The sequence below is a fragment of the Cololabis saira genome, chromosome 16, assembly GCF_033807715.1.
Source record: "Cololabis saira isolate AMF1-May2022 chromosome 16, fColSai1.1, whole genome shotgun sequence".
Lineage (NCBI taxonomy): Eukaryota > Metazoa > Chordata > Actinopteri > Beloniformes > Belonidae > Cololabis > Cololabis saira.
In genome coordinates, this window is record NC_084602.1 from 40,470,586 (window position 1) to 40,484,892 (window position 14,307).

A 14,307-nucleotide genomic window follows, 5' to 3' on the forward strand; every position below is an offset into this window, starting at 1 on the left:
AGATGGGGGCGGGGCTTAGTGATATATAATGAGATGTGGGCGGGGCTTAGTGATATATAATGAGATGGGGGCGGGGCTTAGTAATATATAATGGGATGTGGGCGGGGCTTAGTGATATATAATGAGATGTAGGCGGGGCTTAGTGATATATAATGAGATGTGGGCGGGGCTTAGTAATATATAATGGAATGTGGGCGGGGCTTAGTAATGTATAATGGAATGTGGGCGGGGCTTAGTAATGTATAATGGGATGTGGGCGGGGCTGGTGAAGCAGCTGTGATGCTTGTATGAATATGCTGAATTTATTGTGTAACATGTTTAAATATCAATAAAAAAGAAAATACAAAGTTTCAGTTGAAACAAACGGAGCATTTAATTAATTAATCAGAATTACTGAGAAAGCAAAGACGACAGGAGTTTAGGAGAAGGTTCAGGTCCGGACGTCAGACGGGACGCAGGATTCTCCTACGGGACTTGAAGGCGTCACCGTAGAGACGGGGGGGGGGGGGGGGGGGGGGGGCCTATGTCTCTGGGGGCGGGGCTTCTCCAGGGGCGGGGCTTATGTGACCTCCACCACCTGCCTCAGATCCTCCATCAGCGGCTCCAGCTCCTTCTCCAGAGTCATGATGAGACCTGGGGAGAGAAACGGGTCAGTACTGGGTCTAGAGTCCCGGGACACGGGTCAGTACTGGGTCTGGTTCCAGATCCAGGTCCAGGTTGTACGGGGTCGTACCGGTGTTGGCGGAGCTGCTGGCGATGAAGCTGATGACCAGAGGGAGACGGTTGAACTGGACGATCTGGAACACACAAACATTCATGTTAGAACCAGAACCACTGGAACCAGAAGCAGGTCCAGGTCCAGATGTTTCTGCAGTTTCCAGGTGTTTAACACAACGCCAGAGAGGAAAGACATCAGTGCTGGTCTCAGATCAGCTCAACAGGTTAAATAACCGGTTCCTAACAGGTCGGAGTTCAGAGTTCAACAATGTTAAAGATTCAATCAGTCATCAATCATCCGGATGAATCCAGTTTGATAAGACGAGTCAGCTGAGGTGTGTGTGTGTGTGTGTGTGTGTGTGTGTTGGGGGGGCAGCCTAGCTTTAAATCTGAGGTACCAACATCTGACAGATCTGTTGAATCTGCTTCCACTAATGTTTATGTTCTATTCCATCAACCGGCCCCGGAACTACAGGTGGAAAACAGCAAGCTGCTACAACCTGGAACAATGCATGTTCTCTGGTACAAGATTAACGTCTTATTGTGCACCGTCCCTGTTTGGAAATAAATAAATAAATGACAGATTATAGGTCTGGATTCTGGACATGTGAGGACGTCTGACTGACAGCTGATGACTGAACCTGGTCCCAAACAGCAGCAGATCCACAACGGGCCTCCACCCGTCTGCTGCAGCTCGTCTCAGCTGGTTTCTACTCAGACCGGGCCAGAACCGTCACTTTCACCCTGTCATACGAGTGAACGGCCGCTTTACTATAGATGCACCGATCAATTAACCGATTGGTATCAACCGATAAAACTCCCATTGGTTTTGATCAGAGTTCTCAAAATAATAGTTCAAAGATGAGGTTTACAACAACGTTCCCACATCCCAGACCCAGAGCTGTGTCTGAAATCACATCCTTCCTCCTAATGAGCAGCAAAATGAGTGTGTGAGATTTTTTAGTGTGTCTGAAACATTAGTACTCAATAGTATGTACTATCCATACTCAATAGTATGTACTATCCATACTCATTCTGGAGAAATGTATTAGTGTGGATTGATAGACACTAGCTAAACTTCCCACAATGCAATGCAGAGGTGTTTGGTTGCTAAGTGATACGTATATGTCATAAGTTTAATGTTAAGTATATTAATATTATTATATAATATTAATATTATAATATTAGTATATAATAATATTATATAATGTCATCAGGAGCAGTTACCATGGTAACAGCTGCTACTGCTGCTGTGACACGTCACTTCCTCCCAACGGCAGGAAGTGACGTGTGGCTCTTAGTAGTACGTCCGATTTAATGCATACTACTGATATTTACTCAAAAGTGTGCCAAATTTAAGTATACTTTTTAGTATATACTAGAGGGGGCGTGGCCACCTGTGTAAGGGGGCGTGGTCATCTCTAGAGGGGGCGTGGCCGTCTCTACAAGCATCAACACTGAAAATGGTGTCGCCGGTGTGGGAGTTTGCAATGTTCCAAAAGGACAGCAAGTTTGCAAAGACAATTAAATGGCATTAATGCATTTTATGTTCATGTTTTATGGAAAGCACTTTGTGTTACATGTTACAAGGTGCTTTACAAATAAAGTTTGATTTGATTTGATTTAGTTTACAACTTGCTGAATCCAAGTCGTCTCTAGAGTGAAATATCAGTCTGCAATAAAACAGTCAATTCATGATACTTTCTCATCTCCTAATTTTTATACCTAATAATACGATGTCAGTGTCGTGTACATGAGACAACAATATTGACCAATTTATGGATTTCACGCTGTGATCGGCAGATACTGGTTTTGGTGATCAGCCCTAAAAAATCCTGATCGGTGCATCTGTACATGTTACAGGACCTGCAGACCCCCTGGTCCCCCTGGTCCCCCCCCAGACCCCAGACCTGGTAGGTGTTGTAGTAGCAGATGATGCTCTTGTTCTTGGACAGGCCCAGTTTACTCCCCTGGTCCGTGGCCAGGGCGAAGGTGGACAGGAATCCGGGTCTCAGGGCGTGGACCGGGGCGTTGTCGTTGGCAACTGAGGGAGAGAAACACAGGAAACATGTTAGAAAATAACAACAATAAAAATTAAAGCTGCAAGCAGTGATGAACGGGCCCTCGCGCGGGCAATTTCCACCAATAAAGGTCAAGGACTCATGTCAAACCATTCAAAAGTTATGGCAGAAAGTAGATAGTAGAACTATCAAATATGGGGCGCGCTTTTTGGCGTCTATCGTCGCCACGGTAACGCTTTTGACTGCGTCGTCACAGGATGGAGATGCACATTTTGATGTATAACACACCTGGGTGCACGTTACGGTTCAGGCCGTATTAACGGCTGGAGAAATGGCATAAATTGCTCCAAAATTACACAATTAATTCAAAATGTTCCAAATGGCTGACTTCCTGTTGGGTTAGATGATACAGGTGTGTAGTGATTTTCGTGCATGTACGTCAAACCGTATTGTGGGGCTTGAGGCACAAAGTTTTCTAGGGGGCGCTGTTGAGCCGTTAGGCCACGCCCATTAATGCAAAACATTAAATATCACATTTATCACCAGGCCTGGCTTGGTGAAAAATGTGGTGACTTTTGGGGCACGTTTAGGGGGAAAAAAGGCCCTCATTTCGTCGGAAGAAAAACGAGAAAAATAAAAACAAGAACAATTCCTACAGATACAATAGGGCCGTAGCACTGTCAGTGCTCGGGCCCTAAATATAAAACAACAGTGAGACGGCCGTCACCTTTCACCACGGGGACTCCGTCCCGGTCCGTCACCACGATGGCATGAAGACCCTCGACGCTGGAGAGAAACACAAAGACACTGGTGAAGATCTGGAGAGAAACAGACTACGTTTCCATCATCAATAACCCTTTAATAAAAAACGTTTTGCCTCCACAGCCCCCTGTGTGATTACACCTGATTAAACCTGTGTGTGATTACACCTGATTAAATAGACCGTGCTAATTGATGGCATCACTGCTCCCCCTAGTGGACAGATAGGCTAAAAACAAGATCAACACCACAAATGGCTCTTACAAACCCCTTTGAATAACCGGAATTTACTCATATTCTGGTTTTAAAGCCTGAATATGAGGGTTCCTCCTTTTAAAACCTGAATATTGGGTCATGTAAACGCCAAACAGAATATCCCCATCAAACGGAACAGGAATCTGTTTTCTGCACATGTTCTGTTCACAAGGAATCCTGGTCTTTTGAGTCCAGGAAGTTCTTATAAACACAGAGAAACAAGACCAGGAGGAGACTAATCACTTCATAAATGTAATGAAGGATATGAACATTTCTGCATTTGTAGACGGTAGAAAGTACCGGGATAGAAGATTTACAAGAAGGTGAGAGAAAAGTTGAAGCAGCATTTGTTTTGAATTTGGATACAGGAAGAAGAAGCAGAAATGACGGGAATTGCGTCATCACGTTCTCTGTGCGTCGTTGGTTTGATCCAGATATCCTGAATGATTAATTACCATGTAAACGGAATATTCCCAATGTTTCAGTAACCGGAATATTAGCAATAACCCGAATTCTGACTCCATGTAAACGTAGTCATTGAAACCAGGAGAATCTGGGAAATCAGGTGAGTTCAGGTAAACTCTGGTGACGTCAGAGACACAAACCTCTGCAGCTGCTTGTACAGGAACCTCTTCAGATCCTGCAGAGAAAAACACGTGAAGAATCAGGTGGAAAACGACAAAGAAAACACCATGAGCTGGTCTGGATCAGACCTTAAAGCTAGTTTGTTAGGAAATATAATGAAATATGTTAGTTACGTTTGATTGACACACCCCTCGTCATGAAAAGTATAAACATTGTTTGAGTGAATTATAACTTGGGAACTAAAAAGATTGTGACCGTCTGTGTTGTCCGGCTGCTATTTTATTTTATGTTCTTTGTAAACTGATTTCTTGGGGTAAATGTGCAGATTAACTAAGATTATTCTTCCTTGTGCTCTCTTTCATTCAGAATTTAGGAACGTTGGTGTTTATATCAAATTGTTCTTTTATTTTAATCAATGAATGAAAGAAAGAATAAATAAATAAATAAATAAAATAAAAATGCAGAAATGGGACCAAACTAGTACCATGCTGAAGTAACTCAGAAATCCAAACTCAAAAACGGACGACGCCGGTCTCAGACCTTTATTTAAATTATTTAGTTTGTAATTTTGTGATTTTAAATTTGAATTTAATGGGTTTTTTAAAAATGTACAATGGTTTAAAGTGTTCTTCTACCTGAAAAACAGAAATCTACAATTGCATTTCTTTTCAAATCCACATCTTTATTTAAATGTGTATTTGTGCAAAAAGGTTTTGTCACATTTGGTCCTCCATATATTTATACATTTATATATTTATACCCTAAACCATCTCCAACATCAACAACAGTAACTCCAAATGTTGCTGGTTTGATTAAAACATGAATAAATAAGTAAATATTGAAGCAGCTAACTTTAAAAACATTAAATTAACTCACATCAGCCATGGCGGCTCCTCCTGTGCAGAAAACAAACTTTAATCAGTTAAATTCCTCAGAGAAACTTTAATGATTGTTAAGTTAATAAAAACCACAGTTTTCAGCAACAACATCTTTACCTGTTGGTGAAATTCAGACACAAAAAGCTCCAGTCGCCTCTTCCTGCTGAACAACTCAAATAAAAATAAAATAAAACAACTCTGGAGAGTTTAGTCGGTGATTTTACAGCAAACAGCTGATGTTTGTTACAAGCAGAAGCTAAAGCTACATCACATGACACACGGTCCTCTTACTACTGCGCATGCGTCGATGGGTGGCTGATCACATGACGCGCGTTCCTTTTTTGTTTTGTTTTTACAAAACTTATTGAAAATATACAAACTCTCAAAGAGGATAATGGACAAATATCAATTTAAATATAATATGAAAATAAAATAAATAAAAATAAAAATCCCTGTGTTGCGTTCGAGGACGTCTCGCGTTGCTCATACTGCGCATGCGTCGTCAGGGTGGCCAGTTCACTTTTTTTAGTTAGTTAAATTAAAGCAACTTTAAGACAAAAATCGATGAGGATGATTATAATATTTAATAATAATAACAATAATAATAATATTTAATAATAATAACACATATAATAACAGTTAATAATAACAATAATAATTACGATTATCATTATATTTAATAATAATAAAACTAATAATAATAATTAATAATAATAATAATATGAATCATAAGAAAAAAAGACGTATATGACAATGTTGATGATGATAATAATAATAATATTTAACAAAAACAAATATAATAATAATATTTAATAATAATATAATAATAATAATTATGATTATTATTGTGATATTTTATAACAATAATAATAAACAGTATTATTATTATTATTATTATTATTATTATTATTATTATTATTATTATTATTATTATTATTATTATTATTAATACTACTACTACTACTACTAATAATAATATTAATAATAATAATAATAATCCCAAATGGAGCAGCTCTTATGATTCCTGACTTAAATCCCACATGAAAGGTCTCAAATGAAAATCTCCAAATATACAAACGAACCAGAACTAATCTGTAGACCAAATCAGCAGTTTAAAACTCCTCAGAGACGGTCGGTGAGTTCTGGTCCAGATTTAACCTGCTATTAATAGCTGAACACAGCTGGGGCTGCACGTGGTCTGACCTGGAAACAGCTGAAGAAGAAGTGAAGAAGCTCCGGCCGGTCGAGGGCAACTCTAACCTGACAGGTGAGTTTACGACTGGAACTCTAACCTGACAGGTGAGTTTACTGACGGACAAGAAAAGAAAAATAACTGAGAGTTAACTGTTGATAAATCAGAGACAAACAGGCTTCAGTCTGAACTGGAATATTCTGACCTGGGAAGCTGATTTTAGTCGCTGTTACTGCTTCATAATCAGAGTTTAGGCTTTACTTCCCAACAGGTTCATATGCATCCTGTTTGAACGTTATCATTCATCCTGCATTGAGCCTGTGTTGATCCTGTATTGGTCCTGTGTTGATCCTTTGTTGATCCTGTGTTGATCCAGTTTGTTGAGGACCCAAACGCAGGAGAGCAGGAGGCAGGTGTTGGAAAAAACTTATTTGCATTTATTTGCAAAAGCAAAAGCAAACCAAAAACACTGCTGAGCAGGATCAAAAGCTGTACCAGAAACATGAATCCGAAAACTTGACGAGGAGACATGGAGGGAGGAAACAGTACGGACCAGCAGGAGCAGGAAAGACTAGATATAACAGGATAACGAGACACAGGTGACGACAATCAGGGCAGATGGAAACAGGAGGGACAAGACAGAACTGAAACTGGGGGAAATGTCAAATCCTGACAGATCCTGTGTTGATCCTGTATTGATCCTGCACAGAGGTGGTAGTAACGAGTTCCATTTACTCTGTTACATTTACTTGAGTAAGTTTTGGGAAATGTTGTACTTTTAGGAGTAGTTTTGAATCACTATACTTTTTACTTTTACTTGAGTAGATTTGTGAAGAAGAAACTGTTCCTCTTACTCCGCTACATTAGGCTACGCTGAGCTGTTACTTTTCTTTTATCCCTTTTATCCACGTACGCGTCAATCTCATGACATCACTGGGTGATTCTTTGGGAAAAATGTTAGTTTTTGCATGTTTTGTCACATTTACACAGACTCAAACACACACAGAGTTTCTATGAGTTCATGTTTGTTTTAGTTCTGCTGGTTAAAAAAGAAAAATACAAAGGCTGGAAATTTTGTGCTACTAATGCTTAATTTATTTTTTTATTCTGTTATTATTTTATTCATTTTATTATTTATTAAAGTACTTGAATTTATTTTAAGATTATTTTAATTTAAGCTTGTTTTTTATTAATTTTAATTTATTTTATTATTTTATTGATTTAATTTGCCTGAAGATGATTATTTTGTACTTTTGTCTGTTTGAATGGTTGTGTTAGAAAAATAAATCAGACGTTACTCAACAGTTACTCAGTACTTGAGTAGTTTTTTCACCAAGTACTTTTTTACTTTTACTCAAGTAATTATTTGGATGATACTTTTTACTTCTACTTGAGTCATATTATTCTGAAGTAACAGTACTTTTACTTGAGTACAATTTTTGGCTCCTCTACCAGCTCTGGTCCTGCATTGATCCTGTATTGATCCTGAATTGATCCTGTATTGATCCTGAATTGATCCTGTATTGATCCTGCATTGATCCACCTCCCAGGTTCCTATCATCATGGGAGACTTCCAGCAGTTTGAGCAGGACTTCTACCAGACGGGCTACTACATCGACCAGCAGGGACACCCGGTTCTCTACGACCCCTACGACCCCAACGATGAGTAAGTTCTGATCTGAAGGTGTCGTCAGGTCCTGGTCTCAGAGTCCTGACCCTGAACCTCCCTCGGTCTCACCTCCTGCTGGTTGCAGGTTCGGGGGGCAGGACTCCCCCCCAGGGGGTCCTGGGGGTCCGGGTCCGTTCACGGAGCAGCGCTACGCCGGGGAGATCTACCAGCCCACGGTGCATTCACACACCTATGGGAACTCAGAGTCTCCCGAGGACGAACCGCCGCTTCTCGTTGGTAAGAAAACATTCCCCAATAATAATAATAATAATAATAATTAAGCCAAACAGTGGCAAGAAAAACTCCCCTTTAGGAGGAAGAAACCTGGACCAGGACCTGGATCATAAGGGGGGACCCTCCTGCCGAAGGTAAGACTGGGGGGCCGGGGACGTCAACAGAACAGCAGGCAGGTGGAAGCAGCAGCGGTAGAACGCAGAACGCAGCTCCTGAGGCTCCGGCCTGCAAACATGCACAAAAGAGAAAAAAGGGGGGCCGGCACAAGAAACTACAGGAACGATGGACAAAAATGATAGCTATGAGATACTTATAATAAATAAAAATGGTAATGGAGAAGAGAGGAAGGGAAGAGGAGAGGAGAAGAAGGGTGAGAGGCACCGCCCAGCGGATCATGTTGGTGCCCCCTGCAGCATAGGCCTATAGCAGCATATCTACCACCAAGCTATATTTGAGACTAACTATTATAGTCTTGTTCTATAGCTGCAACTATGACTACTGACTCTAACACACTAGAGTTTACACTACCTAGAGATTTACCAACACCAGCTAGAGGTTTACTAAACACTAACTATAGGCTTTACTAAACAGAAAGGTTTTAAGTTTAGTTTTAAAGGTGGAGGTGGTGTCAGCCTCCTTAACCCAGATTGGAAGTTGGTTCCATAGTAATGGTGCCTGATAGCAGAACGCCCGTCCTCCAAATCTACATTTAGATACTCTAGGAACTACGAGTAAACCTGCACTCTGAGAACGGAGAGCTCTGCCAGGAACATAAGGCACTATCAGGTCTGATGATGAGGTTGATGTTGATGTTGATGATGATGAGGTTGATGTTAATGAGGTTAATGAGGTTGACGACGGCTCTCTGGTTCCAGAACTAGGGATCGACTTCGACCACGTTTGGCAGAAGACGCTGACGGTTCTGAACCCGTTCAAGCCGGCGGACGGAAGCATCATGAACGAGACGGACCTGACGGGCCCGGTGCTGTTCTGCATCGCGCTGGGCGTCGCCCTGATGCTGGTGAGTCCCGGTCCTGGTCCTGGTCCTGGTCCAGGTCCCGGTCCTGGTCCCAGTCCAGGTCCTGGTCCTGGTCCTGGTCCTAGTCCCGGTCCCAGACTCCAGTTCTTCTTGTCTCCTCCAGGCGGGGAAGGTCCACTTCGGCTACGTCTACGGGCTCAGCGCCACCGCCTGCACCGGCATGTTCTTCCTGCTGAGCCTGATGAGCTCGCTGGCCGTGTCCTACGGCTGCGTGGCTAGCGTGCTAGGCTACTGCCTGCTGCCCATCGTCGGCCTGGCGGCCCTGGCCGTCTTCTGCTCTCTGCAGTGAGTCCTGGGGGTGGGGCCAGTGTGTGTGTGGGGGGGGGGGGCAGCTATATATATACATATATATATATTGTTTTGGGAGAAAATCACTTAAAGAGGCTCGAGAGTGGTCGGCTGCGCAAAAATGAATCACACACACACTTGCTTTAGCTATATTATATATGAATACATTTATTAGACAGCAGTGGATATAGAAAGACTCACACACAATTGCTCTTTTGCTAGGATAACTCGGTGTCAAGTTTTCCCCCGCAAATGGCAAAGCAACAGACAATTACACAGGGCTAGGCGGTGTACCTCTTACCTCAACACAGAGGGACTGGAGAGCCGGACAGTCCAAGCAGAGTAGCCATAAACCCGGCTGGGCGTCGTGCACTAGACCCGCAGCAGACTCTAACCCGAACTTCCGGCTGTCTCCGTCTTTATACGACATCTCGCGGAGGGGGTTGAAAGCTCTCACGCTAAGTCTTGGTTCACATGGGAGCTCTCCCGTGTGAACAAGCGCCTCTCTCACAATCACATTTGTTATAATAAACAGCAGGTGCAGACTGTGTTTTGGGAATTCGATGCATTTCAGGACACAAAACATATTTTTTCTCCCTTCATATATATATACATGTATATATATATATATATATATATATATATATATATATATATATATATATATATATATATATATATATATATATATATATACACACACATACATATAATATATATATACATACATATACTGTACATACCGTATTTTCTGGACTATAAGCCGCTACTTTTTTCATAGGTTTTCAACCATGCAGCTTATACAAAGGTGCAGCTATTCTGTGGATTTTTCTTCCACTACTCGGGGCGCTCTAACCGGAATTAGAATCAAAACTAAGACAAAATAAATGCAAAGAAGAATACACTACTTCTTCTTTAGCAGATAGAAGTAGAAGCAGATTTCAAACAGATAAATAGATAAATAAATACCGGTTATTTTCTCTTGGTTCTGTCCCGTTTTAATCAGCAAAGTTGCTGCCGTGTTAAAAGACACTGTTAGGAAAGATCTATTTAGGTACAAACATGTACATCATTTACAGTTCAGAATCCTTCTGTACATGTAGTAAATTATCTGCGGCTTGCATATCTTTTTCTTTTTAAATAGAGCGGATGCGGCTTATAGTCCAGAAAATACGGTACATATACATACGTATATATATATATATATATATATATATATATATATATATATATATATATATATATATATATATATGAATGTAGGATGAAAGGAGTGACTTCCATGTTTTCATTCCCTCCCCAGGGGCATGCTGGGAAGTGTCCTAACCCTGGCAGCCATCGGGTGGTGCAGCTTCTCGGCCTCCAAGATCTTCATCTCCACCCTGTTGATGCAGGACCAGCAGCTGCTGGTGTTCTACCCGTGTGCCCTGATGTACGGCCTCTTCACCCTGGTCACCGTCTTCTAGGCTGCTGTACGGACTCTTCACCCTGGTCACCGTCTTCTAGGCTGCTGTACAGGTGGGCACTAGTAGGTGCCCCCCTGTACAGCAGCCGCCTGCCTCCAAATCTACATTTAGATACTCTAGGAACTACGAGTAAACCTGCACTCTGAGAACGGAGAGCTCTGCCAGGAACATAAGGCACTATCAGGTCTTGTAAATAATGCAGAGCTAAGCCGTTTTGGGCTTTATACGCAAGTAATAAAAAATTGGATTCTGAATTTTACGGGTAACCAATGGAGCGGCGCTAACACTGGAGAGACGTGGTCTCTCCTGCTGATTCCTGTCAGTACTCGTGCTGCTGCATTCTGGATCAGCTGGAGTCTATTCAGCAAATTACTTGGACATCCTGCTAACAACACATTACAGTAATCTAGTCTAGAAGATACAAACGCATGAACTAGTTTTTCTGCATCACTCTGCGAGAGGATTTTCCTAATCTTTGCAATATTACGGAGATGGAAAAATGCGTAGTTTCACCTTTTAAGTTGAATTATTGAAATAAATTAACTTTTACACCATATTCTAATTTTCCGACCTTCACCTGTAGCTATATTTATATTTACTATAGCAGCATAGGCTATTTCAGTTGCTAACATGGTTGTCTGTCTGTTCAGTCATGCAAGTTCAATGCTATTAAAGCACTTTAAACTCTAAATCAAAGCATTTTGTTTTTTCATATAAAATAAATACATTTCTCTGCAGTTTAGAAGTTTTGGGGATGTCCCTTTTTTTTGGCGACTGCGCTGCTGAAATCGGGGAGTCGTTATTTCTATTTCTGAAAGGTGGCGACCCTAGAATAAACCAAACCAGCATCTTTAGTCTGATGTTGCAGCAATTAATAGTTTATTTTGGTTACATTACATTATATGCAACTTAACTTGTGTGCATGTAACTGACAAAACATTATCATAAATATTTACGTCTGAAGCCGAAGCTTATTTTTTCCAAAAGATAACCCAGTTCATCAGTAATACAAAAGAAAAGAAAATTTACTCTAAATCGCTCTGCATAATTAAATTATATTCTAATCATTTTGAATTGTAATCCTTAATTAAATAATTTTGTCTTTCAATATTTCTTTTAAATATTTTTACTGAACTTTTTTGACTGAAATCACGAAGGTGTGAATGTGAACAAAACTGGTGTTTAATGTGTGTTTATTTTGTTATTAAGTTATTAACATAAACTCCTACAGCAGGAGGTTTATGTAGAAAATAGATCTTTATTTATTTTAAGGACAATAATCAAGATCACTGCAAAAACAACTTCAGCTGCAGCTGCAGTTTTATCAGCATCTTCCTCTGGTTCATGTACAGTTCTGTAAACTATTTGTATTTTCATCTGATTTCATGTTTTGGTGCATCTGAATGTGTCTGTATTTAATTACAGTTTGTGTTTATAACGGCCTTGTTTGAATAAATATATGAATAATATTTGCAAATCGTTGTGATTGATTAAGCATCAGGTCCATTTCAGTAATGCTGATATACGGTGTAATCTGATTACTTTAATGGTAAATAATGTAATTTAAATCTTCAATATTTAACATTCAGGTTTCATCTCCAAATTCAGACCAATTTAAATCAGTAACATTTACTATCCATGACTTTTCTGAGGTGGAGGGGGCTGGTTATTCTGCTAGAGGACTAGTTAGGGACTAGTTAGTAGTTTCTGAGGTGGAGGGAGCTGGTTATTCTGCTAGAGGACTAGTTAGGGACTAGTTAGTAGTTTCTGAGGTGGAGGGGGGTGTTGGAGCTGGTTATTCTGCTAGAGGACTAGTTAGGGACTAGTTAGTAGTTTCTGAGGTGGAGGGTCTGGTTATTCTGCTAGAGGACTAGTTAGTAGTTTCTGAGGTGGAGAGGGTGTTGGAGCTGGTTATTCTGCTTTTAAACGGATGCTTAAATGCAGCTATGGAGACCAACATCTGGGCTGTAAACATCCCCCCCGGTGGGGAGCAGATCCAGATGTTCAGACGTTCTGATGTCGGATTTAACTTTCATTTATTTCATTTCACACCAAAACACACTCACCGTTCCTCGTCCTGCCACCAGAGGGCGCCACCACACCACACTTGATCCAAACCTCCTCTAATGTCTTCTGCTTCACCTGCAGGTCTTCCACCTCTGTCAGGGGGATCCGGCCCCTTACTCAGCATTTTTCATTTGTTTAATTTCACGTTGGCTGAATTTTATGTTTGTTTATGTCAGAAGAAATAAAAATAATAATAATTAAAGCTGCAAGCAGCGTTGAACGGTCCTCCACCCTTGTGCACGTTCAGGCTGCAGTGGAAGCTTGTATAACTTCATGTAGATTCTTCAGACCTGGACATTTAGCGGATGAAACCACCCACGACTCTCTATATCAAACCATTCAAAAGTTATGGAAGAAAGTAGGAAGTATCAGATATCAACCAATCAGATGAAGGGTGGGCGCGCTTTTTGGCATCTAGCGTCGCCACGGTAACGCTTTTGACTGAGAAAAGTAATGCGCGTAGTCGCAGGATGTAGAAGCACATTTTGATGTATAACACACCTGGGTGCACGTTACGGTTCGGGCCGTATTAACTGCCGAAGGAATGGCATAAATTGCGCCAAAATGACACGATTAATTCAAAATGGCCGACTTCCTGTTGGGTTTGGGCCATGGCGCCAAGAGACTTTTCTTTAAGTTGTGACATGATACAGGTGTGTACCGATTTTCGTGCATGTACATCAAACCGTATCGTGGGGCTTGAGGCACAAAGTTTTCTAGGGGGCGCTGTTGAGCCGTTAGGCCACGCCCATTAATGCAAACCATGAAATATCACATTTATCACCAGGCCTGGCTTGGTGCAAAATTTGGTGACTTTTGGGGCACGTTTAGGGGGAAAAAAGGCCCTAATTTCGTGAGAAGGAAAATAATAATAACTAGAAAATTTCCTCGCAGAAATTTCGAGAGTGATGTTGATGAGGCTGATGTGGGGGGGGGGTATTTAATGGCCGAAACCATGAACCGGTACGAACCGGATCCCAGCTTCCCGGCCGTGAGGCTGCAGGACTGGGGTTCGGGGTCAGATTTCCCAGAATTCTTTTAGGTGTCTCCATTTTTCAGGTTAAAGTATATCAAAGATCCTCTATACAGAAGATAACGCATTACCGTTTCTGCCATTGTGTGTGTGTGTACAACACT

At 41.2% G+C, this 14,307-nt stretch overlaps 2 protein-coding genes across 3 annotated transcripts; one reads left to right on the forward strand and one right to left on the reverse strand.

Moving 5' to 3' along the window:
- Positions 1-337: 337 nt before the first annotated feature.
- On the reverse strand, positions 338-5,509 carry lamtor3 (late endosomal/lysosomal adaptor, MAPK and MTOR activator 3). The gene is made up of 7 exons (XM_061744100.1): positions 5,333-5,509; positions 5,214-5,233; positions 4,358-4,392; positions 3,466-3,524; positions 2,628-2,761; positions 734-797; positions 338-633 (listed from the first exon to the last, which is right to left on the reverse strand). Exons 2-7 carry the CDS (start codon positions 5,220-5,222, stop codon positions 560-562), a joined length of 375 nt encoding a protein of 124 aa, XP_061600084.1. The 5' UTR covers positions 5,223-5,233; positions 5,333-5,509; the 3' UTR covers positions 338-559.
- Positions 5,510-6,401: 892 nt separating this feature from the next.
- Positions 6,402-12,540, forward strand: LOC133462709 (protein YIPF5-like). Of its 2 annotated transcripts, none has more exons than XM_061744098.1 (6): positions 6,402-6,482; positions 7,958-8,073; positions 8,162-8,313; positions 9,186-9,331; positions 9,453-9,634; positions 10,941-12,540. In XM_061744098.1, exons 2-6 carry the CDS (start codon positions 7,970-7,972, stop codon positions 11,101-11,103), a joined length of 747 nt encoding a protein of 248 aa, XP_061600082.1. In that variant the 5' UTR covers positions 6,402-6,482; positions 7,958-7,969; the 3' UTR covers positions 11,104-12,540. The 2 variants fall into 2 exon arrangements, with proteins under 2 accessions (XP_061600082.1, XP_061600081.1); XM_061744097.1 differs by having other exon boundaries at positions 6,430-6,514.
- Positions 12,541-14,307: the final 1,767 nt, after the last annotated feature.

Excerpts from the sequence above, each read along its gene's own strand:
- lamtor3 (XM_061744100.1), bottom strand. Across the intron at positions 3,525-4,357 it reads CTGTACAAGCAGCTGCAGAG|CGTCGAGGGTCTTCATGCCA; the intron begins GTTTGTGTCTCT and ends GTTTCTCTCCAG. Across the intron at positions 634-733 it reads CAGCAGCTCCGCCAACACCG|GTCTCATCATGACTCTGGAG; the intron begins GTACGACCCCGT and ends TTCTCTCCCCAG.
- LOC133462709 (XM_061744098.1), top strand. The coding sequence starts at position 7,970 with ATGGGAGACTTCCAGCAGTTTGAGCAGGACTTCTACCAGACGGGCTAC. Across the intron at positions 8,074-8,161 it reads CCCTACGACCCCAACGATGA|GTTCGGGGGGCAGGACTCCC; the intron begins GTAAGTTCTGAT and ends TGCTGGTTGCAG. Across the intron at positions 8,314-9,185 it reads CGAACCGCCGCTTCTCGTTG|AACTAGGGATCGACTTCGAC; the intron begins GTAAGAAAACAT and ends CTCTGGTTCCAG.